Source organism: Engystomops pustulosus, chromosome 4 (assembly GCF_040894005.1).
Source record: "Engystomops pustulosus chromosome 4, aEngPut4.maternal, whole genome shotgun sequence".
NCBI classification, from domain to species: Eukaryota; Metazoa; Chordata; class Amphibia; order Anura; family Leptodactylidae; genus Engystomops; species Engystomops pustulosus.
In genome coordinates, this window is record NC_092414.1 from 88,486,346 (window position 1) to 88,512,073 (window position 25,728).

General features: G+C 39.6%; 1 protein-coding gene across 1 annotated transcript in view; it reads right to left on the reverse strand.

Moving 5' to 3' along the window:
• Positions 1-25,728, reverse strand: part of TBK1 (TANK binding kinase 1) — a 26,824-nt gene continuing 1,096 nt past the window's right edge. Inside the window, exons 2-21 of the mRNA XM_072146643.1 lie at positions 23,219-23,335; positions 17,631-17,771; positions 16,747-16,876; positions 15,886-16,067; positions 15,013-15,173; positions 14,521-14,631; positions 14,058-14,237; positions 11,873-12,069; positions 11,389-11,447; positions 11,212-11,303; positions 10,503-10,604; positions 8,990-9,056; positions 7,480-7,601; positions 7,309-7,385; positions 6,558-6,597; positions 3,008-3,109; positions 2,829-2,925; positions 2,598-2,704; positions 896-967; positions 1-351 (exon numbers count right to left, since the gene is read on the reverse strand). Coding sequence (XP_072002744.1) covers positions 300-351; positions 896-967; positions 2,598-2,704; positions 2,829-2,925; positions 3,008-3,109; positions 6,558-6,597; positions 7,309-7,385; positions 7,480-7,601; positions 8,990-9,056; positions 10,503-10,604; positions 11,212-11,303; positions 11,389-11,447; positions 11,873-12,069; positions 14,058-14,237; positions 14,521-14,631; positions 15,013-15,173; positions 15,886-16,067; positions 16,747-16,876; positions 17,631-17,771; positions 23,219-23,305 — 2,178 coding nt within the window. The 5' untranslated portion in view covers positions 23,306-23,335 and the 3' untranslated portion in view covers positions 1-299. The remainder of the gene's footprint in view (positions 352-895; positions 968-2,597; positions 2,705-2,828; positions 2,926-3,007; positions 3,110-6,557; positions 6,598-7,308; positions 7,386-7,479; positions 7,602-8,989; positions 9,057-10,502; positions 10,605-11,211; positions 11,304-11,388; positions 11,448-11,872; positions 12,070-14,057; positions 14,238-14,520; positions 14,632-15,012; positions 15,174-15,885; positions 16,068-16,746; positions 16,877-17,630; positions 17,772-23,218; positions 23,336-25,728) is intronic.

Below are 25,728 nucleotides of genomic sequence, written 5' to 3' on the forward strand. Positions count from 1 at the left end.
TGAAATATATTCAATGTTTTAATTAAAACAGTTATTAACCTTAGATGCATTATTGATACATTTTCTGTACACTATTGAACTGATAATTACAGTACTTTATGGAGTTCAGGTAACTGGACTACAGCATTTCTAACAAAACCAAGAAGAATAGACTGAAACGTCACCGTATATTCACATTATAATACATATATACATACATTTCTGGCACTGAAATTACAAATACGGTAGCAGACAAGGGTTAAGGTCCAATGAAATGTCACATGAGGCAAGGTGGAGTTTGACACCTTCTACATAGGAGATTATATGCAGTCCACATTTCGAAAACCACCATCCATAGTCAGTGCCCCAAATCTGGAGAAAGAATAATGCAAACAAACCATTAGCAGAAGGAATTAAACTAAAACACAAAATATACAGTGCCAAAATACTTTTAAAAACGAGGTGACAGGAGCCATGAGCATATTATTTATAAAAAATTATAAATAAAAGGCACTGTTAACTATTGCAGTCTCACCAAGAACAGTAATCACATATGGGATAGCATAAATATATATTTCATGGTCTCAGTCATGCTTTGAGTAAGCAGACTAGGACTTTATTTAAGAACAGCTATGATCAAACTCATTTCCAGACTACGTCCCATGTTTGTTATACGATTAAACAAAACATCTCACGTCAAAAATGTTATATAATCTGTAGGAAATGTGGAGTGGAGACGATCCTGTGGTCTCAAAGAGAAAATTGGTAAATAAATGAAATATAAGTTTTACCTTTTACCACAAAAATGCATTTATTTCTGCTCAGTCTCCTGACCTACACCATGCTGCACACAGGCGGCAGGTTGTCGTTTTGAACCTACAATCATTCATTTCATAAGAACGGTATGTCCTGTTACCTTTCCAAGATGTGGTTATTTTCAGCCAACTCTTTAACAACTCCTTCCATCTCTTCTTTTAATTTTCGCATTCTGGATAAAATAAATACCGTTTTTAAAGTGTCTCGAGTTAGACAATAATTAAAATCTTACTTGACTAAAAAAATGGTGAAGCACACACAGAAAATGTTTGATAAAAATAATGACTAAAAATACAGATGTATCAAGGAATACGGGTTAAGTTATTATCCTCTCTTGATAATTACATTGCCCTGCTCAACTAATAGAGCCATGTTTATATTTCTAGACACAAGTCTTTATTTTTGGTTCATAAACCATAGCAATACATTGGATGGCAGACTCAGAACCTTCCCCCTCTCGCTGGAAGGGACCTGTTAGCATGGTTACACCATACTAAAAGTGGAGTTCTCAACACAGGGGTTACCCAGACAAATTTGACAAAGTTTAGGGTGTCCCACTAGAATTAGCTATATTGATAGACAATGATGAGCTCACATTCTCAACCTCCTTTTTTGGCGTTTCCTTCCCTACCCCTATTGTTAAAGGAATTGTTAAAGAAAACCTACCATATGATTATGAAGCACATATACCTTGAGAATGCTGTAGCTACACTGATGCAGGATCATATCTTGGTTAATCCCTGAGCTGAGTGGTTTTGCTGAAAAAACAATTATAATATTCAGGACCTTGGGAAAGCTGGGTCAGCATGGCTGCCTCGATCGACACTGAGCTTGTAATTACAAATGGAGGTTAGTCAAGCATGACTAATCACCCTGAGCTGGATCACTCACACACAGCAGCTGAGGGATGGTGCAGCAATTGATTATTCTGTCTGGCAGAGAGAATAGTGATTGCATCATCTTCTCCTGCAGAGAAAAACTCACAGGCTAGGTGGAGCGTGGGACCAAGTGCTGAAGGAGCCATAGAAGGGACAGAGATTCATTATCATAATGATCTGTTTTATCAGCAAAACCACTCAGCACAGGGATAAACCAAGATACGATCCTGCTACAGCATTCTCAAGGTATGTTTGCTTCAGAATGCATCAAATCAAATGGAAGGTTTCCTTTAAAAGTTATTTTAGCTCTGCTTCATTTTCATTTTTTTCAATTTTATGTTCAGTGTATTTTAAGTTTTATTTAGTACTGTTTGTAACATGGCTAATAAAACATAAAAACATCAAATATTCTTAATATATGATACCCAATTCCTATGCATAATTTTTAAAAGACCCCTAAACCCTTTTAGGGATAACATTTTCAGGCGTGTGAGGGAAACTGATCAGGCAGGCATTGGTAGGCATTCCCACCTCTTCAAGCAGTTGTCACTAAAGGTACTTTTGCATGGTCCTTTTATCATCCCAATTATTTAGATCTGCTGTTCTTAGGTATAGTCAAGTCAACAAGGACTTGCTCTGCTTTTTTCAGTAAAATTCATCGATTCAACGATGAGCACCACTTTCCCTGCCCAAGGAGTACCAGATATGGTATTGTATGACCAAAAATACATGACAGAGGACCAATGGACTGCCTGTACTGAGTAGGAACCTGACTGTCAGGATGTTGTGAAATACAATATTAAAAACTAAAAATAAAATAGAAGACACATTTTAGTTTTACAGATCAGTCAAGTCTTTGAAAATAAAAAAGAGAGTTTATATATAAGTCTTTAAATTTGACTTTATTGTCAGGCAAACACTTACCCAAGAGTCATTTCCACTAAGGTGTTAGGGCTTGTGTAGATTGGATTTACTGTTGGCTTTATCCCACCAGGATTAGCAAACATTTTTTGAGGCATATTTTCTTGATACTATTATGAGAATACGCAAATGTCAGAAAAAAATTAAGAACTTTTTCAAGAGTGCAAATGATGAAGAATGCATAAAAAGTAGAATAAATGTTCAGAATAAAATCCCCACAGTGCATAGACATACCTCATTAATGTAATGCTGACACTTTGACACTTCTTCTGCAATGTCAAAGCACTGGCTTTTGAGACTGAACAGCTGCTTCCTTAAGAGCATCATCTTTCTGGAGGGAAACATTTAAGACCGGTAAAACCATAGACACGCTCCAGTAACTAAACAGCATGAAGACAACATTTTACACTTACCGCATCCATTCCAGCACTTTACTACGGAAGCTTTCATACTTGTTCACACATTCATCTTTGAACAGCGAGTAGGCTTTCGTTGCATGAATGTAGAGTTTCTGCCTGCACAAAATCGATATTGGATGTGAGTAAACTGGTACTGACATTGCTACTTGTTAAGCTGTTTGATATTATATAATATACATTAAAAATGAGCAATGGAGACATAAGGTCACACATTACCATGCTAAAAGATCAGTCATTAAATTGTTATAAAGGTTATATCAACATGTTTAACCCTGACGCTATTCCCCTACTCTTCCACTAAGTTGCTTTTACTGAACAAGGGGGGCTCTGCAAACTAATTAACGAACATGAGTGAAAAAAAACAATTGCCAAAGAATAAAGAATTAATCTGTATTATGGCCACTTAAATAGAAAAAGAGTAGTTGGCACTCACCACATTTTTAAAACAATATTCTTGTATTCCATCTTCTTAAAACAAATCCATGCAATACAGGGAAGGAGTCGCACAAAAGGAGAAATGTTGAGGACGAGTCGTTTCGCGCTACACAGAGCACTTCATCTTGCCACACTTCTCCTGTTTTGTGACTCCCACCCCTGTATTGCATGGGTTTGTTTTAAGAAGATGGAATACAAGAAAATTGTTTTAAAAATGTGGCAAGCTGATTATGCAGTCCAGGGGCTCTACATCAGCCTGCAAATTGCAAATAAGCTCCGCCTGTCTTTCTCTTGGTATATCTGATGGCGCACACTGTGTGCACGTATGAGATAGATCTAATTCTTGATCGGATATTGAAACACTCGTCTCTGGGGGTTATGTATGCATGTTTGTATGTATTTTCTTTCTTGTGCTGCTACAAAAAAAAAAAAAAAGTTTGAAAATCTTAAAAAGTACTTGATTTAAAAATAAAATGTGGTGAGTGCCAACTACTGTTTTTCTATTTAAATGGCCATTTGAAAGACTTGAACCATACACTGCTCCTATATTAAACAAAAAGGCCTTTGATATTGTCACTGACCACTTCCTACATTAATCTTTATTATGCATAAATAAAGGGGTGAACTCATAAAAAAGCAGTTGCAATGCTTGTCGGCTAGGGAGTCTGTATTGTCCATGCCATTTGCCGTCACACTACTGTGTGAGTATCCAAACTACAAATTCGACAGACTAGGCCTCTTCATTATAGCTCTGTTGCAGCTTTTCCTCTGCTGTTGCTCCCCAGCCCATTCTAGGTGGTGCAGCTATTTGTTGCTATAATGCTTGGCCATACAGTAGTACACATGTAGCAGTACTGCAGTACTACAGCATTCTTATTTCCCTTTGCAAAGCTCAGACAATTAATGAAAAAAGCTTCCTGGAGCATCTAATATGTTTATTATTTTTTTTTCTTTTAAGTTTCCAAGATGTTGCATCTGGGTATTAAACAAAAAATAGAAAAATCGAATTCTAAAATTGGATTCTGCAGGCAAATTGTGTACTTTTGGAGAGCCAAAAAGAGGGGGAACCAACCTATGTATTACTGTGCCTCTGCCAAGTGTAATGCAGTGCTGTAATTCTAATGTAGGTCTAACAGAAACTAATAGTCTAGATCAGTGGTCCCCAACTTTTTTGTATCTGGGGACCAGCTGCATCCAAAATTTTTTTCCAAGGACCGGGTCTGGTGACCCTTTTACCATGGTACCTGGGGGGAAAAAATGGTTGCCCCGCAAATACCCCATTTCTAACCCAACCCATATAATGTACCAATCCAGCAGTCCCTGGTGTAAAATGCCCCCTATCCTGTAGCTGCTCCGTCCTTTTTTCAGTTGTCCGTTTTTATAAGAAGGGGGCTACAGAAAAGGGGGCACTATAATAACTCTTTCTTTACAGCCTCACACACACTTTTAAGGTCCCCTTGTCTTTGGCCTTTTCCCTATGAGGAAAAAAAATTAAAAATCTGTACATACTTAAGTATAAGCCAAGGCACCTAATTTTACCATAAAAAAATGGGAAAACTTATTGGGAGAATGTCAAGAGTGTCTTAGGTAAAATTGTTCTAGTTGCCCATGGAAACCAATCAGAGATCAGCTTCCATTTTATAATTTTATAAACAGCTGTGGGGAAATTAAAACTGAGCTTTGATTGGTTGCAATGGCCATCTAGAGCAGTTCTGCTCTCAGACACTTCTATACATTTCCCTCATTGACTTGAGCATAAGCCTAGGGTGGGAACTGCAGACTCTGCTCTTTAATACAATGTCCAACAGAAGCCTCCCCTCATTAATGAAATGTCAACAGCAGAGCCCCCACATGCTAATGAAATATCCACAACAGCGACCTCCTTGCTAATGAAATGTCCACAGCATAGCCCCCTTTAATGAAATATCCACAGCAGAGCCCCGCTTGCTAATGCAATGTCCACAGCAGATTCCCCCTTGCTAATGCAATGTCCACAACAGAGCCCCTCCCTCTCCCCATTAATGAAATTTCCAAAGCAACACTACATTAAAAAAAACCCTCTATACTTACCTCTGTTTTCTTTGCGGCATCCTGGCAAATCGGACTGCGGCACATCTAGGCGCCCTGCCTGTAAGTACTCACTATGATATCGCGTGGCCTTGACACTGCAGCATCATAGTGTGGGAGGGCAGAGCGCATAGGTGTGCCTCTTCCCGCTATGCCTGAAAGCTGCAAAGAAGATGGAGGTTCTATCCTACTCTTCTGGTTTTAGTTGGACTCAGATAGGAAATAACTCTGATTAACGGATTACTGATCGGTGGAGTTTCAATGATGGGGTCAATGCAGATCACGAGAATGGGGTTATGTTTTACCCAAAAGAATGAAGTGATAGGTTGGACTTGTGCACTGCAGCCCCATTCATCATCTATGGCAATTACTGACGTAGCTGTAGTTCGGAGCGTGGCTATCTCTTTAAGCGCAATAGAGATGAACAGCTCATTTAGAGGTAGAAGGATCCTCATTCTCGTGATCAGTGGTGGCCTATAGTAAGGGGAAACTTGATGTGGCACTTGATGTGGCAGATTTATCAAGCTGTCTGAAAATCAGAATATTCCTAGTTGCCCATGGCAACCAATCACAGTTCCCCTTTAAAATATTCATGAAAACTGGCAAAATAAAAGCTGAGCTGTAATTGGTTACCATGGGCAACTAGGAATATTATGACTTTCAGACAGATTGATACCGGTAAATCTGCCCCGATGAGTCTGTTCAAACAATTATTGGCCTTTAAGGGATTGGAGTGGTCACAGGGCCTCACCACTTACCTAGACCACGAGCGGAAAGAAAAATAGGCTGTACTGCTTGAACAGGCTATGGAGTGTATGCATTTCTTATTTCCTATAATTCCTGGGAGTGTTATTTAACAGATGGCAGATGTAGCTCTACAGGACAAATAGACCATTTTTTCCTTACTTAGGACCATGGTGGGTTTTCCTGAAATCCTGGAAATCCCCTCTAGTATTGAATGTTTAAAATGTTCTGCATATTTAGGTTGTACACATGTTGTTATAATGCAGGCATCTTTGCTATGACAATCTACAGGACTTACTTATCAAACTTGTGGATTTGTTCCTCATTGTATGGAAGCCCTAAATGCAATAAACAGACAAACATTTAAACATGCAGAAACAACTGTTACACAAACCTACTACAAATTTCTACCTATGATGTGTTGTGCTTTTCTGTATTTCCTCAGTATTTCTATGAGATTCTTTTCAGTATGACTAGAGGGTATTTAACAAATGGCAAGTCCCTCCGAACCCCTGCTGATAACTGTACAGTTCAACAGCCCAAACGAAAGCAAAAATTATTTACCTGTTGTGTTATTTTTCAATGCTCATTGCGGACAGAAATCTACCCATGCAAAAAGATGTGAATTTCTTCAAGTTATATCTTGCACTACTAGCTGATCAACAGCATAAACCACCTTTCAAAGGCACAGCCCAATTGTCTATAACATAGAGTAATTCCTAATGGATCTGTACTACCAACTCGAAAAATCCCTGGTCAACACTTAATATGGACAAAAGTAACCCTGTATTATGTATTGCTAATCGGATATTCCTAAGCCTATCCTAGAACCATCAATACTTGGATTTTAAGTTACCATTATTAGATATTCTTTCAAATGAAAGCTAGCAATTTCCTTTCAGTTTACACCAAATCTAATTGACAAAGGCACTTTGGTAAATTAGATTTTTGCCATCTACTCATACGGAACCTTTGAGATAAAACTTCCTATAACAAACCTACAACACCAAAAATTCTAGGAAAAAGGCAAAAGAAAAATGCAGACTTACTACGCTGTGCTTTATCCTTCTTGAACTGGCAGCTGATTTCAGTTATCAAGTTTAGCAACACTAGCATCTTTTCCACACTACAAAGGAGAAATTCACAATTATTATAGTTTCAGTTCTTTGCAATTTTTAGGCAATTTTAAACATTTTAAAAATATGTCCATCAATACATACTTTCTGTCACTGGGATGTGTGCCTTCAACCATGGTCCAGGAGTCTGTGAGAGCACCCCCAAGAGACAGTTCATTCTTAATTTCCCGCAGTGATGTTTCCAGATTCTGCTGAGAGCTAGAAAGCTGGGGAAAATAATATAATTGGAATTAAAGGCGTTGGCCACTTTACCTCATGTTTTTTGTAATGTGAATGTAAGTGTAGGGGGGGGGCAGGATATTAGGGAATTTAGCAATATACATCTATTAATAGTTCTGCAACAGCTTTCTTTAAATGTAAAGTGAAGCCTCCTGTCTTTTACCTCATCAGCCAGACATTTGTTTACATAAAATAGCGGCTGATGGAGGGTCATGGGATCTTTACCTAGAGATTATTCATCTGTAGCTGTTAGTTTGGGGACATAAAGCCACTGTAACTCTTCAGATGCTGCGGGCATAGAAACCACAGCATCTAAATAAGTTTGGTGGTAGAGAGCAGTGTGGTAGTTACGTCTGGCGACACCCCCTCCCAGTGGGATCATGGGGACCCAATCAAGGCCGAAAGGTCTCTCCTTAGCATCTGCCTATTAGGGTACGGCCACGTCTGTTACAACCTGGCCTTTAAATCTACCATCAAAATGAAGCATGATAAACCAGGGGAACTTAACCAGACACTGTGACTGTGGTAATCTTATTACATCTGTTATTCATGACTTCCTTCCTTCTAAAATCAACTTTAACAATTATGCTAATGAGCCTGAAGGGATAATGGGGGTGTTACCAGATTCCCTCAATGCAGCATTCCCGTTACACTGTGCAGGAGCAATTTCCCCACCCACCGTGTGCTGAAACATCCTCTGCTGCCGTAAGATTACATGAGGCAGCGGAAAAGAAAGGGGAGAGAGTGTAACAGTTTATTTTAGAAGAAAGGAAGCCATGGATAACAAATATAAGAAGATTACCAGAGTTACTGTGCTTGGATCTACGAGTAAGTGTCCCTGGCTCATCATGCTTGATTTTGATGGTAGATTTCCTTTACGTGTACCACAAAATATAGTCCCCATAGTAAAAGTTGAAAAGAAAAAAAAAGCCAGAACTCTATATTATTATTTGAGTCTTGAAATGCTGTGACATTAAATTGACACAAAAGTGTTTTCAGCATACTGAAATGAAAATTAAACTTTTAAAAATTACATATTTTGTTGTCACACTGCAAACTGCTAAAGAATTCCGTCGCAAACACTTTCAGAGATCTGACACAATGGGGCAGATTTATCATAGTTGCCCATTGCAACCAATTACAGCTCGGCTTTCATTTTACCAGTGAGAATATTCTGACTTTCAGACAGCTTGATAAATCTGCCCCAATATGACCTATCCATAGGCCCGAAGGATGGGTTTGCAGTACAAAAAAAAAAAAAAATCTAAGACAGCCAACTCATTTCATTTATTCTTCCTCATAGTACTTTAATGAATTACTAGAGGTATTCTTTTTAAACTATAAATGTTTTGTTGTTTATTGAAGAAATATTTACCCGTAGCAGTTTGGAATGTATCTCATAAATATCCGACTCCATGCTCATCTGCATCACATGTTCATATCTGCAAATACAGATGAGAAACTATTCAGTGAGAAAGAAGAGTACATTTTTGACTTAAAGGAGTTCGAACATAAAATATCCTTAGCCATCTGTGAAAACTTACACAGATAAGTTTTCACAGATGGCTAAGGAGATAACTTAATACGAATGACTGGGTGTCTGCTTTCAGATCTGTGTTGGCACAGATTGTGGGTGTCAACCCTTTAACTGCTGCTGTCGGCAATCAAAAGCCAGTTGTGTGTGGGCATCGCCATGTTTGCTTTGATCATCACTCCCAGTGACGTCACTTAGATGCCACTAAAAAGATGGTGAACTCTGTCAGACCTGCGTGGGGAAGAGACACATTCTTGATATCGGGTGCGCGATCTTAGTGAATTATAGACAATGAACTTTCTGTAAACTCCAGTGGCCGGGTAAGTAAATGTACCCCATTGACACTCTCAGCTGTGCTAACTCACACACACAGTCAGCACTGCTATATACTTCCATCCCGGATAAAGAGCTTGCTAGCAGGAAGTGTCTGTGTCTGAGCTGGTCTTGTAATACGCAGATGGGGGAGGGTGGGCAGGTGGCAGAGAGCACTGCAGTGTGCAGACAAGAGAAGCTATTCATTGAGAAGAATCCAACATAGTCAGAAGATTTATGGTCGTATTCTGGGGCAATCAAAATTGTAAACAGTAGGACTGATGGAGACAGGTTAGAATTACATCTGTGAAATGCTGTATTTTTGTTAATAACATTGAATAAGAGAATGTGTTAATTTGTTATCCTGTGTATACTTTGTTAGAACACCCCTTTAAATCCCGTAACAGAGCCACTTTTTTGCAATACAAAAATTTTACAAAAAATGATCAAAAGGTCATACAGTACCCAAAAAATGGTAGCAATAAAAAGTCAACTCATTTTGCTGAAAATGACATCTTACACAGCTCTGTACACTGAAGTATGAAAAAAATTATTAGCATTAGAAGATGGCAAAACTAATAAAAAATGTTTTCATACAGAAGGTTCTAATTTTTTTAAAATGCATGAAAACACAATAAAACCTGTATAAATCACAAGAAAATAATGCAATTCAGTTTTATCACTAATTTTCCTACATTTGGAATTTTTCCTGATTATGGAAACGTTAGGGAATATTAAATACTGTCACTATTAAGTACAATTTGGTATGCAGAACACAAGCCCTCACAAAGCTTTGTACAAGTAAAAATAAAATATTTTTGTAGGTGGGAAAGGAAAAATGGAAAGTTGAAGACAAAAAGGGCCAAGTCGTTGAGGGGTGAAGTGAGTGGACTAGATGTATGTAACACTAATAGACAATTTACAGGGAGACTTGTAGTCCCACAGGCGTTCATTACGTTTATAAACAGGGTCTACTTTACTTTTACAATAACTAAAAGTCATTGAAATTTTATCTGTACTGTAGAATATTTTCCCAACTTACGTCTTGAGATCTTTTTCAATGGTTCTGTTGCAGAAGTTAAACTTCAATGTGACTTCTGTGTTCTTGTGAACAGTCTCATTATACTCATCCTTCATTACTTCACTGAAAATGAAATGACACCTCTCATAAGTGACCATCTGATAATCAGGACAGCAAGAATACAACATTGAAATACATACGTACTGTATACATCTGTCTATTGACATGTAAATCAGTGCAACAGAGAAGGACACAATTTACAGATTTGCCTACAGACAAGTGAGATTCAGACAAGGGAAGAAAAAGGGGTGATAATGCCAGGTAAGAGCATGCGAATTGGCTGTGTGTAGGCAAATCTGTGCATCAGTGCATCTGCAGATGGCATGGCATGCCCATGGCAAGCAATCAGGACTCCGCTTTCATTTTCCCACAGCATTTTATAAAATTACAGCTGAGCTCAGTTTCCATAGGCAACTAGAACAGTTTTACTTCAGACACTTCTGATAAATCTCCCCAAATGAAATTTTTTTTAATTATAAATGGTACAAAAGTATGCGTTTATTATTATAATGGTTTTAAAGTTCAGACTGTGTCATAATTCTTGCATGATTTGTTTTTTCCAACCACTAAGAACATGCAGGAAACGGGGGTGGGGAATCTATAGACAACAGTATAAAGTCATACATGCAGTAAATCACCATTTTAACTGATTAACTGAAAAAAAACTCACATGAGCCAAGATATGCCTTTCCTTGTGAGATCTTGTGTCAGTAACAAAGAGGTGGCAATTCGACAGTAATAACAGACAACTCCAGTTACTGCCTGGTGAATAAATTAAGTCATGGTCTTAGTATGACCACATGAAATATATACATCATTACAAACTATAGGTAAGAAATATACAAACCTTTGCCATGTTGGCATCAATGTCCAAATCATAATGTGAATGAGGTTTAGGAATCAATACTAGGGAGGAAAAAGATAAATAATTTCCACCGTTTAGAATGATTCTTCTAATGAAAAAAAATGATATATCTGGACAGCACATTGATCATATCACTATATTAGACATGAAGTAACAAGGCCCGAGTGTAATGACATATGTTACACTAAAGCTTAAAAATAATCACGTGGACTATGGTTTTCTGATATTAGTAACTGAACATGTAACATAACCTGCCGAATACATGTGTGAACTTAGCCTAAGTAATATCAACTTGCCCTTAGAAGAAAAAATAATAAATGGGTAAAAATTATTTCAGCTCAAAACTTGCTTTATTGCATATGACCAATGGCTGAGCCAATAGCACTGCTGAGTCAAACTGATATGATTTGAAATGCTGTATGTTACTGTCCTCCAGGATGTACACAGCATTAATGAGCACACTTACTTTCCTCATATCGTAGACCAATGACCATCATCATCTCCCTGGTGATCACAAAGATTGGATTTTCTTCTGAAGTTACAGGGAAATGCTTTGCTTGTCTCCCCGGCTCTAAAACTAGTCTTCTACCTTCAAAGAGCAGCTCTTGGTTCTGAGATGGGATTTTTGTCTGTTTGTACACCAAATCATGAAACTCTGTAGGCCTGAGATTAATTAAAAAAGAAAAAAAAAACCAATAACTTAAATGTGCAAGCATCATAAATCTTAGGAACATAAATATCTGGATACCATACCTTCCAAGAAAACTAAGAAAAGGGGTTGAAGCATCCAGCTCCATAAAAACAGCTTACTCAGCCATGAGTAGGGCTACATTCACACAAATGTATGGGGGACGTATATATGGCCGACATATATATGGCATATATACGACTCCCATACACGGCAATGGGCGCACACGTACGGCATCGTACCGCTCCATAGCTGAGAGAAAGATGGGACATGTCCTATCTATCGCCGGAATATGGCGCCATGCTATTACTGTGGAGAGGGGCAGGGGTGAGCGGCGCTCATCCCCTCCTCCTCTCCCTGACGGCCACGTGTGCCCACAGTAGTGCAGTACAGCAGGCACTCGTTAATGTGAATACAGCCCAAGGCTGTATTCACACTGACGTATGCCCGCACAGCTACAGGAGGGATGACCCCTCCCATTCCCATTGACATGTCCTATCTTTCTACGTTATATGGCGCCGTATATGCCTATGGAGAGGGGCGGGGCTGAGCAGCGCTACTACGGTATAGTGACAAAGAAAATCTACCATCAAAATCAAGCATGATATACCAGGGTCACTTACTCATAGATCCAGACACAGTGACTGTGGTAATCATTTTATCAACTTTAACTAATCAACTTTCTAAATTAGTCTTTACCAGAGCACCCAAATGCTGCAGATTCACAGGCTATCACACAGTTCCCCCCTATTCTCCATTAGCACTTCCCCCTCCCTCTGCCTGATATAATGTCACTGCAGCAGATTAAGTTTCAGCACACAGTGGGAGGAGAAGTGCTCCTGCACACTTTAACATTCTGTGATGCTGCAGCATGGAGAATCTTGGAGAGGGAGAGTTACTTCTCGTTCTAAAATTTTAAAAGTTGATTTTAGAAGGAAGGAGGGCATGGATAACAAATATTAGAACATTACCACAGTTGCATTGCCTAGATCTATGAGTAAGTGCCCTTGGTATAGCCATGCTTGATTTTGATGGTAGATTTCTTTATTGAGGTGCCCGACCCCTGGATTCATCGCTCATTACTGCAGGACGACTGCACATGCATTTCATATGCAAATACAATTTCTTTCCTAGTGAAATGGTCATATCCAAGGACAACAATCTCGTTTCTAAAGGACAACATGACTACATTTATAGGAAGTTATTTTCACACACGTACATATTTTTTTTTTCCAATTGAAGAACTATATAGCAGGCAAATTCAATTAAATGTCAATGCCCAGATACAAATAACCCTTTTTATTATATGGGAAAAAGCTGTAACTAACACATTGCAAATAATAAACTGATATGGCAAAGTACAGCTAAAATAATATTGTGTGCCCTTCAGGGGACATCATAGCTGTATTTGCTTAAAAGGGAAATCCCTAAATAATTTTGTAATATATTATGTATATTATATTTTATGATTTTTATATTTTATGGTTTAATTATAACCATGCAAATATGTTTTCCAGGGAGGATGAAGGAAAACTTTTCATCAAGGCTAACGGACATCTACCATCAGTTTTAATAGTAGAAATTCCTGAGGGACGATGCTTCTTTAGACTTATAATTAAAAAAAGTCTGGAGGAAGTCTACAGGAAACGTCTACTACAAGTAAACTAATGGTAGATGTACTTTAAGGGTTACCTGTACACAATGCAAGTTTTCATGAAGGCAATCTGCATGAAATACTGCAGATATTTATCAGTTTTTTATAAATCTTTTTGAGGTCAGTATTTAACACAAGGAAATGAAAAAAAAAGTGTACCACTATTTTTTTTGTAAAAAAAAAATCTTTTGCTTTGTGTGCAAGAATTGCAAATTATTTTTAGTTTTCCTGTGCAGATAAACCTGCACATAATACTCAACATGTTCAGATGATCTTAATATGGTTCCAACTGCTCAATCTCCAACTTACATATTAAGCTCATGAATGTATATCTTGTGTAAGGTCATTTGTTGAAGAGAAAAGACATTGATTACTATCCGCTCAAATATATCATTAGTCACAGCAAAGAACTGCTCAAAACCCCAACATTTCTCCTGATCAGCTTCTAAAATATTCGCCAGGACTGGTGTAAAAAGGGACTGTAACCCACTGAAAAGAGAACAGGAAAGATATATTAATAAAAAAAGATACAGAATTAAAAAAAAAAAAAAAAGACCAAAAAAAACAAATTGCATTATTCAAAATACAAAAAGAGAAAATTAGCACAATTTACCTATCCAAACTAAATATGTTTTGTAGGGTTAAGCCCACACGCCACAGATCCATTAGTTTTTATTTTCCAGCTGATACTTCCGTGCCAATTAATTATTATTCTCAGAAAAAAATTAATGACATATTTAATGTGTGCATTTCTCCATTTAAATGTACTTACAAGGACAAATTACAGCTAAGAGGCAAATCCCGGCTCCACTCTATTTGACCATTTTCAGCTCTTTGAACACCTGAGATTGCCCCAGATGGCTTCCCAGTAATAATTTTGTACCTATAGTAAGAAAAAAAAAAAACTTTGTATGTAAATGCGTTTATTTTGAGTATCATTTTAATTTTTGTACAAAACAAATTTTCCAACCACTACTGTATTTTGCCACTCCCACTAGTCTGACAGATGGAAAGCAAACAAAACGTGACACATTATCTTGTGCATAAACTATAGACATCAATGCTTGTGTACACTGTAGATATCCCATGACTGGAGTTTTTTTAAGCAAGAACAATTCAGGCAAAATATCATAGCCTACTGATGGTAAAAACGCCCATCTGAATGAGCACATCTAACTATGGCTCCTGCTTTAAAGAAAAAAAGACAAAACAAAATAGTCACTTAAAATAGCATTAAATGTTGCAACCGATAAACCACACATACATGACTTCTTTGTTACGGCGAGGGCCTTCAAAAGGTCTGAAAGGAAGACTTCCAGTCGCTGCATGGTAGAATGTCACTCCAATACTCCACAAATCCACAGTGGCTCCATACTTCTTCTGGTGTTCTTTTCGAAGCACTGCACGCTCATACATGTCTGGGTGCTATATAAAAAAAAAATTACATTTTGATTATCCAAACTTAGAAAAGAGCTACCTCCTCATATTAGCAAAGAGATGAATATAGCCAGTGGTTACAAAACTCCAAACTCTCTCTACATTGTCTCTTCTCTTCTAAAACAAATTTAATATTTACAATGGCTTAGTGGTTAGCACTACAGCCTTGCAGCGCTGCAGACCTGGGTTCAAGTCCCACGGTCAATATCTGCAAAGAGTTTGTATGTTTTCTCCATGTTTGCGTGGGTTTCTTCCAGTTTCCTCCCACACTCCAAATCATACGGGTAGGTTGATTAGATTGTGAGCCCCATTGGGGGCAGGGACTGATTTGGCAAGCTCTGTGCAGCGCTGCGTAGTCTGTGTGCGCTATATAAATAAAGAATTATTATTATTATTATGTATTACAAAGAGCTGACTGCTTGCCTTGGTCTATTTGTTGTCAGTTAATATTTTTCCCTACAAAAGTTGATGATTATCACATGTGATAGAGATAACACTACTGTTATAGGCCATGCATTTGTGTTATCACCACATAACCAGATTGTAACCTTATATGTAAACAAGAAAGGATTAATAGATTACAAGTAGAGATTTGGAAACTCCCTTCACGTAGGTTGAGATCATTTACTTTGTTTTTCTGATAATAAAAAGATAATCAAAGTTTACTTATTGAGCAAAGGACAGATTATTTGTCAAATACCAGATATTCTTCAGTGCCATAGAGAGAGACAAACTGCTCATCGTCCTCCAACTCCCTGGCTGCACCAAAGTCAGTTAATTTATAGACGGACTGCCCATCTTCACCAATTACACGCATTATATTCCCAGGCTTGATATCTCTGTGTATTATTCCATTTTCTCTAAGGTGGTTCATTCCTGCCACTGGGAGAAAAAGGTAGCACAATAAGTATAGAACTTGCCTTCAGCGCTGAATAATTATATTTCAATAAATGTCTTTTGAAAGCAATAATCAATAGGTAAAATGCCAATTTTATAAATGCGTCACTTCTTGATCCATTGCCCTCATTATATTATTTCTGATAACTAAATACATACTTTAGAGGCAGGATTAATTAAAAATGTTGCATCATTCAGAACATGTATGAAAGATGTTTTCCCAGATCTGATTGACTTTCCCTTATTTTTACTGTTGCAGAAATAATCTGAATAATGCAATTTTTTATTGGATCAGCAATCTCTCTCTACATCTAAAAAGCAAAATTCAGAAACATTGAAAAGGTAAAGGGTCTTCTGTGACATTATTATGGATAATAATCTAAGCTTAGGATAGGTAATAAATATCAGATCCCTGAAAGGAAACAAGCACACCCACCCCTTCAGTTTATTTGATAGGACTCTACGGCAGAAAATCCAGGTAATTGATAAACGGGAGGTCACAGAGAGGCAGCAGCACTCATCTGAGTACCATACCCCAAACAAAGGGGAAGTCAAGACTTAGGCCCCCACTGATACAATATTGATGGCCTACCCTAAAGTCACAGGAAACCTTCACTCTATGTTAGATTTATTTTGGAAAAATTGAAATGAGGATAAAACATACCAACATCTCTAGAAACAATAAGAAACTCTGACTCTGGCAATCCATAAGCGTTTGAAGGTTCTTCAAGCACAGAGTACAAGCTTGCACATGGGCAAAACTCCATAACCAGAACTTTATGACGACTTGACATCTGGAATGAAAAAATAAAACATTCTGAAAGTGAAATTTTAATTAATTTAATTAAGACTGCATTCACACAATGCACTTGATGTTAGTTTTGAAAGACATATCAAGCACATCAGAAGTTACTCCTCCTCAAACACATATGTGTTTAGCCCCAAACACTTGTGTCTGACAAGCAGCAACACATGTTTTGTTTTTCTAACAAAGAGAAATGTGATGCTACTTACCGAATGCAAGCATTTAGGTCTAGAAGCATTTGTAATGTCCTATGGAATTTGATGGCGCTATATAAATAAAATTATTTTTAAGAGAATATGCATATAATAATGCAAAGAACTAGAAATAATGATTTTAAGGATGAAAAAATAAATAAAATGTACCTACCATGTTAAAACCAAGGTTGTGTTTGGATTTTAATTTAGTGTCTGTTTTTATTGCACAATATTGAGCAGTTTTTAATGTGCTTTTCATCTGTGGTTTTTGTTTTGTATGGCAATGGACCAAAGAAAAATGCAACACAGTCACTTTGGGGGAGATTTATCAGAAGTGTCTGAGAGCAGAACTGTTCTAGTTGCCCATGGGAACCTACCAGAGCTCTGATTGGTTGCCATGGGCACGTAGAACAGTTCTGCTCTCAAACACATCTGATAAATCTCCCTGCATCCTGGCGTTTTCATACAAAAAAAACAAAAAATAGACTTGCTCGTGAAAAACATTTCTGTGAAAAGGCAGGCTGTACTACAACACAAAAAGAATATTACCTCTTCCTCAATGGCAAAGAGTTTGACAATGTTCTTATGGTTGAGCTTTTTTAGCACCTCAAACTCCCTTGTTTGAACATCCGCAGGACGAAGGAAGCTTAGATTGTTGAACACTTTTACAGCGTACAAGTCTCCTGTTTTCTATGATATAAACATAGCACCAAAAGTTTTATTTTAACAACAACATTTTCAACTCCAAATTTATTTGCTTGTCCTCTATTTGGCACAAGTAATTTATCACACGGTACATCTAGAACAGTGGTGGCGAACCTATGGCACTGGTGCCAGAGGTGGCACTCTGAGCCCTTTCTGTGGGCACCCGGGCCATCACCAGAGATGATTCCAGGTATCTTCCTGCAGTCCCAGACAGCCAAGGACTTGCTGTGCACAGAGCTATTTTAAAGTGACAGCTCTACCTGGGAATACTGGAGGAGTGGGAATGTGTGGACAGATCTGGATTATCATTGTAGCTCCTTCTCCGACCCTGACAATTCTTCCTGTTTATGGGACCCTGAAGAGAATCTACAATGATCATCCAAATTTCTTCTATTTTCTGCTTTATTGTTGTCCTCAGGGTGCTGATATGAATGAAAGCTGTGACAGAGAAGGGAGTATAAATCGCTAATTAGATTTCTTTGTTGGCACTTTGCGATAAATAAGCGGGTCTTTGTTGTATTTTGGGCACTCGGTCTCTAAAAGGTTCGCCATCGCTGATCTAGAAGGTATTGATCTGCTTGACAACATACTGGTTTTGGTTTATTAAGTCAATTTCTTCAGATTAGTTTCCTTTAATTGTTATATAAATACTTTCTAGCGATATTCTATTCTAGAATATCTAGATATTCTAGATATTCTAGATATTCTAGCGATATTCCCTGTATAGACAGTAGACATAGTTATGCATCTACAAAAATGGACAGAATGGACAAAACCAGGGCACCAAGAGGAATTACTGGGACCCATACAGCCAAGGAATCCGGGTCCTTGTAGTGGGTCATAAAGGGTTAATGGAAAGATGGAAAACAATGAACAGGACTCAAATTGTTTTTACCAAGGGGACCTCCAGGTGACGTACATACAGGGTCGGACTGGGGGGCCTAAGGCCCACCAGTGAAATAGATTCTGGGGGCCCACCTACCTCAGCGCCACCGCGGCATTTAACTTGCCTTTGGGGGGCGACGATCGTAGGAGGCCCCTGCAATAGCTTCAGGTATCTGCAGGGCCAGACTAAGGGTCCCAGCAGTATGGAGCACCTCATTTAGGACAGGGCCCCCCTGCTTGGCAGCCGATGTGGGGCCCCTCTCAAAACAATATTTGTAACGAGATACCACATACTTAGACTGGACGCTGTCCAGTGCTGGTGAGGAGGAGGAATGTACATTGCACAAACTGGGAAGGTAGGACATTTTTTCCATGTGCACGGAGAGGTAAGATGCCACACATGTGGGGACATATATACGACTGCAAGCTTGCGGCCTCATATACATCCCATAGACTGTAATGTAAATGTGGCCTTTTTAAAATACAATTGCCATAGAGAACAAAAAAATGTAGCTGGAGTTACAATGATAAAGTATACAACTTACATACAAATTCAACTTAAGAACAAACTTGCAGAATCTATCTTGGGACTGCCTGTACTGTTACCAATTAAAACTACGACAAGACCAATATTCCAAACAATAGCGCTACAATTTCCAAATAATCCCTCTAAACTGCGACCCACAGCATCACATCCTGATAATGAAGACAAGACTCTGTACACAGACCAGTATTACCAACAATTTACCACATATAAACTCCACTTACTGATGATCTTTACCGCCATATTGTTATAATACAAACACCACTGAGCACAGGACAATATCACTAATGACACCTCTGTACAAGGCCCAAATAATAACATTACATCATGATTATCACCACTACATAATGACTGGATAATACTTCAATACTAAATGATACCCTACAACCAGAACAGTATGTACCAGCATATAGTGACCATATAGTAGTATATACCAGTCCTGCACAGAGGCCGCAATATGATCCAATGACTTACAGGTGACGTCCCTGATGTTGTCTCCTCCCTTCTTTCTGATCTTCCAGGAGACTTCTTCTATCCATGACTCTCTGCGGATTTATAAAACAGACATGGTCGGCATCATCCTATATACACCTCACAACTGACCACACTGTGCCCCCGCATATATTTTATATACCCCTCACCTCACAAGTGACCACACTGTTCCTCTACGTATATTATTTACACCCCTCACACCACAACTGACCACACTGTACCCCACATATATCATATATACCCCTCACACCACAACTGACCACACTGTGTCCTCACATATATCATATATACCCCTCACACCACAACTGATCACACTGTGCCCCCACATATATCATATATACCCCTCACATACACAACTGACCACACTGTGCCCCCGCATATATTTTATATACCCCTCACCTCACAAGTGACCACACTGTTCCTCTACGTATATCATATACACCCCTCACACCACAACTGACCACACTGCACCCCCACATATATCATATATACCCGTCACACCACAACTGACCACACTGCACCCCCACATATATCATATATACCCGTCACACCACAACTGACCACACTGTACCCCCACATATATCATATACACCCCTCACACCACAACTGACCACACTGTACCCCCACATATATCATATATACCCCTTACACCACAACTGACCACACTGTACCCCCACATATATCATATACACCCCTCACACCACAAATGATCACACTGTACCCCCCCACATATTTCATATATACCCCTCACACCACAACTGACCACACTGTGCTCCACAGATATATCATATATACTCCACCAGCTGTGGTCAAGGGGTTAAAACTTACAGGTTTGTGCCGATTCTGGGTTCTAAAAGTGGGCTATTGCTGCAATGTGCAGCAAAACCCATGTCTGTATGACGAGAGCTCGTCCTGTGCCCTTTCCACACATGCTTAACAGCTCCATTCAGTAATATTACTGCAGGGAGCATTTAGGGGTTAATATACTGGGCCACTAATGTATTATATATACTGGCCCCCTTAATTATTTAATATACCGGGCCCCAAATAAATTAAGGGTACTGTCACACATACCAGTAGCATAGGGGGCTGTGCCGCGGCCTGATCTCATTAGCGTTAACAGTATCATTGTTCACGCAAATAGGTTCGGGCCGAGGCATGGCCCCTGCGCTAGCGCTTGCGCTGGAAAACACAGCGTTACATGTGACCACACTCTTAATATATTGGCCCCCGACTCAATTTATTTAATATACTACACCCCTTGTCAACCATTTTATATATTGGGCCTTAAATAATTAATAAATATACTGGTACCCCCCACAATGAATATTGAATATACTGCCCCCATAATGAATTATTGAATATACTGCCCCTATAATTATTGAATATTCTGCCCCCAAAATGAATTATTGAATATACTGCGCCCGTGATAATTGAATATACTGCCCCCATAATAAATTATTGAATATACTGCCCCCCATAATTAATGAATATGCTGCTCCCACAATTATTGAATACACTGCCCACCATAATAAATTATTTAATATACTGTCCCCCATGATAAATTATAGGATATACTGCCTACAATAATAAATTATTGAATATACTGCCCCCCATAGTAAATTATATGATATACTGCCCCCCACAATTATTGAATATGCTGCCTCCCATAATGAATGAATATGCTGCCTGCTCCCTCAATTAATTATTGTATATATTTGGCCCCACCATGTTTTACTGCTGTTAAAATAAAAAAATCTTGTACTCACCTCTTGCTCCTGCGTCTTCATCCTTCTTGCCGCGGTCGGGCAGGAAAGGGTGCGCGGCCGCGTGGTGACGTCATCACGCGGCCGCGCATCCAAGTTCAAAGAGCGATGTGCGCCGGGGTTGTCTTCCGGCCACATCGCTCTAGTAATAGTGCTCGAGCGGCCGGAAATGGCCGCATCGAGCACTATAGTATCCCGGGCAGGAGCTTCCTGTCCGGATGGACAGAGGCCCCTGCCATACTGCTGGGTGTCGGCCGGGGCCCATGGTGGCACCGAGAAGATTATCATTGGCGCTATTGCAGTGCCAGGCCAGGGCCTCTGCAAAATAGTCTGGGGCCCGGCGCTGGTGTTACAATAGCGCCAATCGGACTCTGGGTGTCCGCGACAGGGGCCCACCGGGGAATACCCCGGCCCCCCGCCAGGCCAGTCCGAGCCTGCGTACATATTACAAATGAAGATACTGTTTGCGTGGTGACATGTTCCTTTAAACATGTGGATTAAGTTGCTGATTTTGGTGCAGCCGAATCTAATCCTGTGCATTTAAAATAAATATCTATGTGATGCTAAACTGTTGTATACATCAGCACCTGCACTGAGAGAAAAATGCACTAGGCAAAAAAACCCAAAAAACTATTTCATCCATAAAAATGTTTAACAATGTTTACCTTTTTACAACATGCCTATGATACTCAGCATAGATTGACGCCGATAACGTTAGGGCCCTGTGGCGCTCTGAATAGGGCATTGTTGTCCACTACTACTACTAAAGGGTTAATTTCCTTCTATAACCCAGTATTATTAAACAAAACATTTGAAAATATACCAGTGAAATGCGGCACCAAATGGGAGAGAGATATTGGACCTATTCCACATGAGCAGTGGTCTGACTGCTTGGAGGTTGTACCAACTCTGTCTCCAAGTGAGCCTTACAGGATCTCACATCTCTTCATGTGACATAGAGCATACAGGTCACCACAACTATTATCTAAAATAGAGGTCCATGGGGACTCATCCTGTCCCAGGTGCGGGATTGAAGAGGCGAGTATTCTGCACACGATGTGGGAGTGTGGGGAATTAGAAGGACTCTGGAAGGAAGTGCTAGAACTTCTGAGTAGAGTGTTTTCAGTTGCCATACCAGCAACACCCCTCACTTGTTTATTAGGAATCCTTGATTTAAATAATGTTTCATCCTCCAACATTATAGGGATTCAACTGTCTCTAAGCCAAGGCCTCCGGCACTAAGGAAATATATAGATAGGGTTAACAATGTTATTAGACTTCAATACGGAACGTATTTGAACAGAAATTCCACAGCCAAATTCGAAAAAATATGGGGGAAATGGATGGATGTTCCTGGACTGCCATCACGATCCTTGCTCCAACTCAGAGCGAGCCTGCAATACAAACTGTCTTTAGCCACCTAAGTGGAAACTTGGAATGAAGTGCCTTGGGGCATATTAGCCCAGTCCTCGGGAGCGGACTCTGGGGTGGGAGGGTGGGGGGAAATGTTCTTGGTCATTGCAATTTGCTTAAAAACATACAGTAGATCCAATACTGTCAAATATTGTTTTTATGGTTTTATTGTGACTGATTGAGGTTGTTAAGGTACAGTGTAATACATGTGCAACATTCCACATGTAACATACCTTGCTAACTGAGCGATAATGCATGACCACCTGTTTGTGTTTACAAAAGCTCAGATAAAAATTCATTTGATTTAAAAAAAAACAAAAAACAATGTATACCTTATTGCGACCACGAAACACATTGGCTGTGGCTCCTTGCCCCAATATATCAGATAGCAGCCATAGATAGTTTGCCGTGCTCTGCATCTTGCCTGGTCAGAAGGCTCCTTGTCTATACTGGAAAGTACAAGCGAACACATTAGTTACAGAGTCTGGAGAAATAAAGTAAGATGCAATGTAATGTAATTGCCACAGCTTTTACCTCATCAATATCTGATTTCTGGATGGCCAGTGACTGAACACAAGAAGCAGATGGCTCTGTGTAGTGGCCCACTGTGCTAAATGTAGGGGAAGGGGAGTGAAGCATGCAGTTATGGCGCCCCTCTACAACACACAGCACAAAGCCATTTGCTTCCAGCTCCTTGCTATGCCAGGCGGGTACCACTCATTGGCCTGGCGTCATCCCTCCCATACTGTAGATAGGCCATCAATAGAAGGAATGCGCAAAAACGTCATTGAAAATACTGGGGTGAAATTATCCAGATTAATGCCAGAGACAGATTTAAAGGGCATCTACCACCAGGATGAAAGGCTGTATGTAAATGAGTGTGTGGGAGCCCCTCAGGCTCATTTGCATATAATCTTTCATCCTAGCGCTAGATGTCCTTTAAACCAATTTTAAAACCAGGTGTTTTTAAGGCTATACAGTGGCATCTGTTCCCCATAGCTGGACGTATACTTTATTTCAGAGCAGACAGCAGCAACAAAAAAAGCGCTGACTGACTGATGTCTGTCACGGTTCATGAGCCCACTGTGGTGGCCTTGACCTCAAGGTCATGTACTTATGTTTGTGAGATAGCAGAATAAAAAATAATAGAAAAAGGTGTGACAGAAGGTGTGGTTATAATGCAAAGAATTTACTTTCACTTTACATGGGCTTGTTTCATTTCTTTCAAATATATCTAAGGATCAACAAGAAAACTACCGTAAGCTAAAATGACCCAATCTGTAACATATAAAAATGGCAGCAGGATTCAGCAGCATTGTCAAGTCAGTGGAGCCATTACTGCTTACAAACACACTGCCCCTATGATGGGGATCTGCCATGTCTATTATAGGAAAATACTTGCACTACTCTGGGTACATACTCTACATGCTGTGTACCATATTTACTATTCATTTTTGCCCTAAGCATTTTTATTACAAGGAAATGGGGGTGTGACTGGGTAGATTTGTAAACCACACTATATTTATTATATTATATATGTGTGTTAGCTTTTTGGTGAAAAATGTGGTATAATGTAAACCAATGGTTTAAGGCAGAGAAAACTATCTTAGATTAAGCAGCTCTTGCTAGTATTAAACAGTGCGGCCGCATGCACATGCCTGCGCGAGCTGATGTGTGCCACAAATCAGCTGGAGAAGAAGGGGCATAGGGAGCGCTGCATAGGGAAGCTGAGCGACCGCTCCATAATCTGGGCAGGGAAAGGATATTCTACAGCGTGGCTGCTCGGCTCAGACACGGAGCGGTCGGACAAATGTGTGCTCACTGCACCGTGCCTGCATGCAATGCATGTCTGTGGTAGCTGTGAGCATGTCACCATGCTGATTCTGTGGAAATTCACTATTGTTAGTGCTGAAGCAGGTATCTGTGTGCTGTCCGCACCACCATTGTTGTGTTTTGGGGGCGAGTGTAATCTGCTGACTTAATCATGCCTACCGGATTCATAGCTGCACGTAGAAGCAGCAGAGAAGATAAAAGACCTGCAGTAAGGGAACAGGGATAAATGAGTAACTGAGCAAAAGGAAATGGAAAGGAGGTGGATAGGGTGGCCATAATGTGAGGAATGGTGGGAAGGGAGCATTATCAGGAAGAGCCTACACAGAGACATCAGTGAGGGGGGTACTGAGTGGGAGGGCATTAGGGAGGGGTCTACAGGAAGGAGGCATGAGGTGGTGGCCCACATGAGGTGATATAATCAATGGGGTCTATGAAGAGGCCTTAAAGAGGACCAGATTTTGCCCACCCTGACTACCAATGCCTGCTGATAAAGGGTTACAAGTACTCCGCATATCACCTAAAATAAGCTGCCAGTGGGGCACTACACTTTAATAACATACGTTATTTTTCTGATATGCAAATTAGCTTGTGTGACTCATGTCTGGTGTTTGTGACACTTCTCTCTCTCAGGCTGCCAGTGAACCACTCCCCATTATTCTGACTGACAGCTCTGTGTCTCTTCATATCACTGCCCTGCATCCTTGTACCTAGGGACTACCTGGTAATATTTAACTAAAGACACATAAACCTCTATGTACAGATTTGAAATATTGCGTCAATCATTTTACACAGTGTCTTGTGTTACATTCATGACATGTGACCCGTGACATAATTGCAGGTCTTTCAACCTAACAATAGCAAACGGTACAATATGTATGTGATTACATGAAATCACAGCAGCCTTCATGGAGGATGGAGAGGAGTAGAAGTCCATGGAGTGGGATGTGACTTCATGTGGTCAGATACATGCATGGGGTACAGTTTACTATTGTTAAGACGGTAAGGGAAC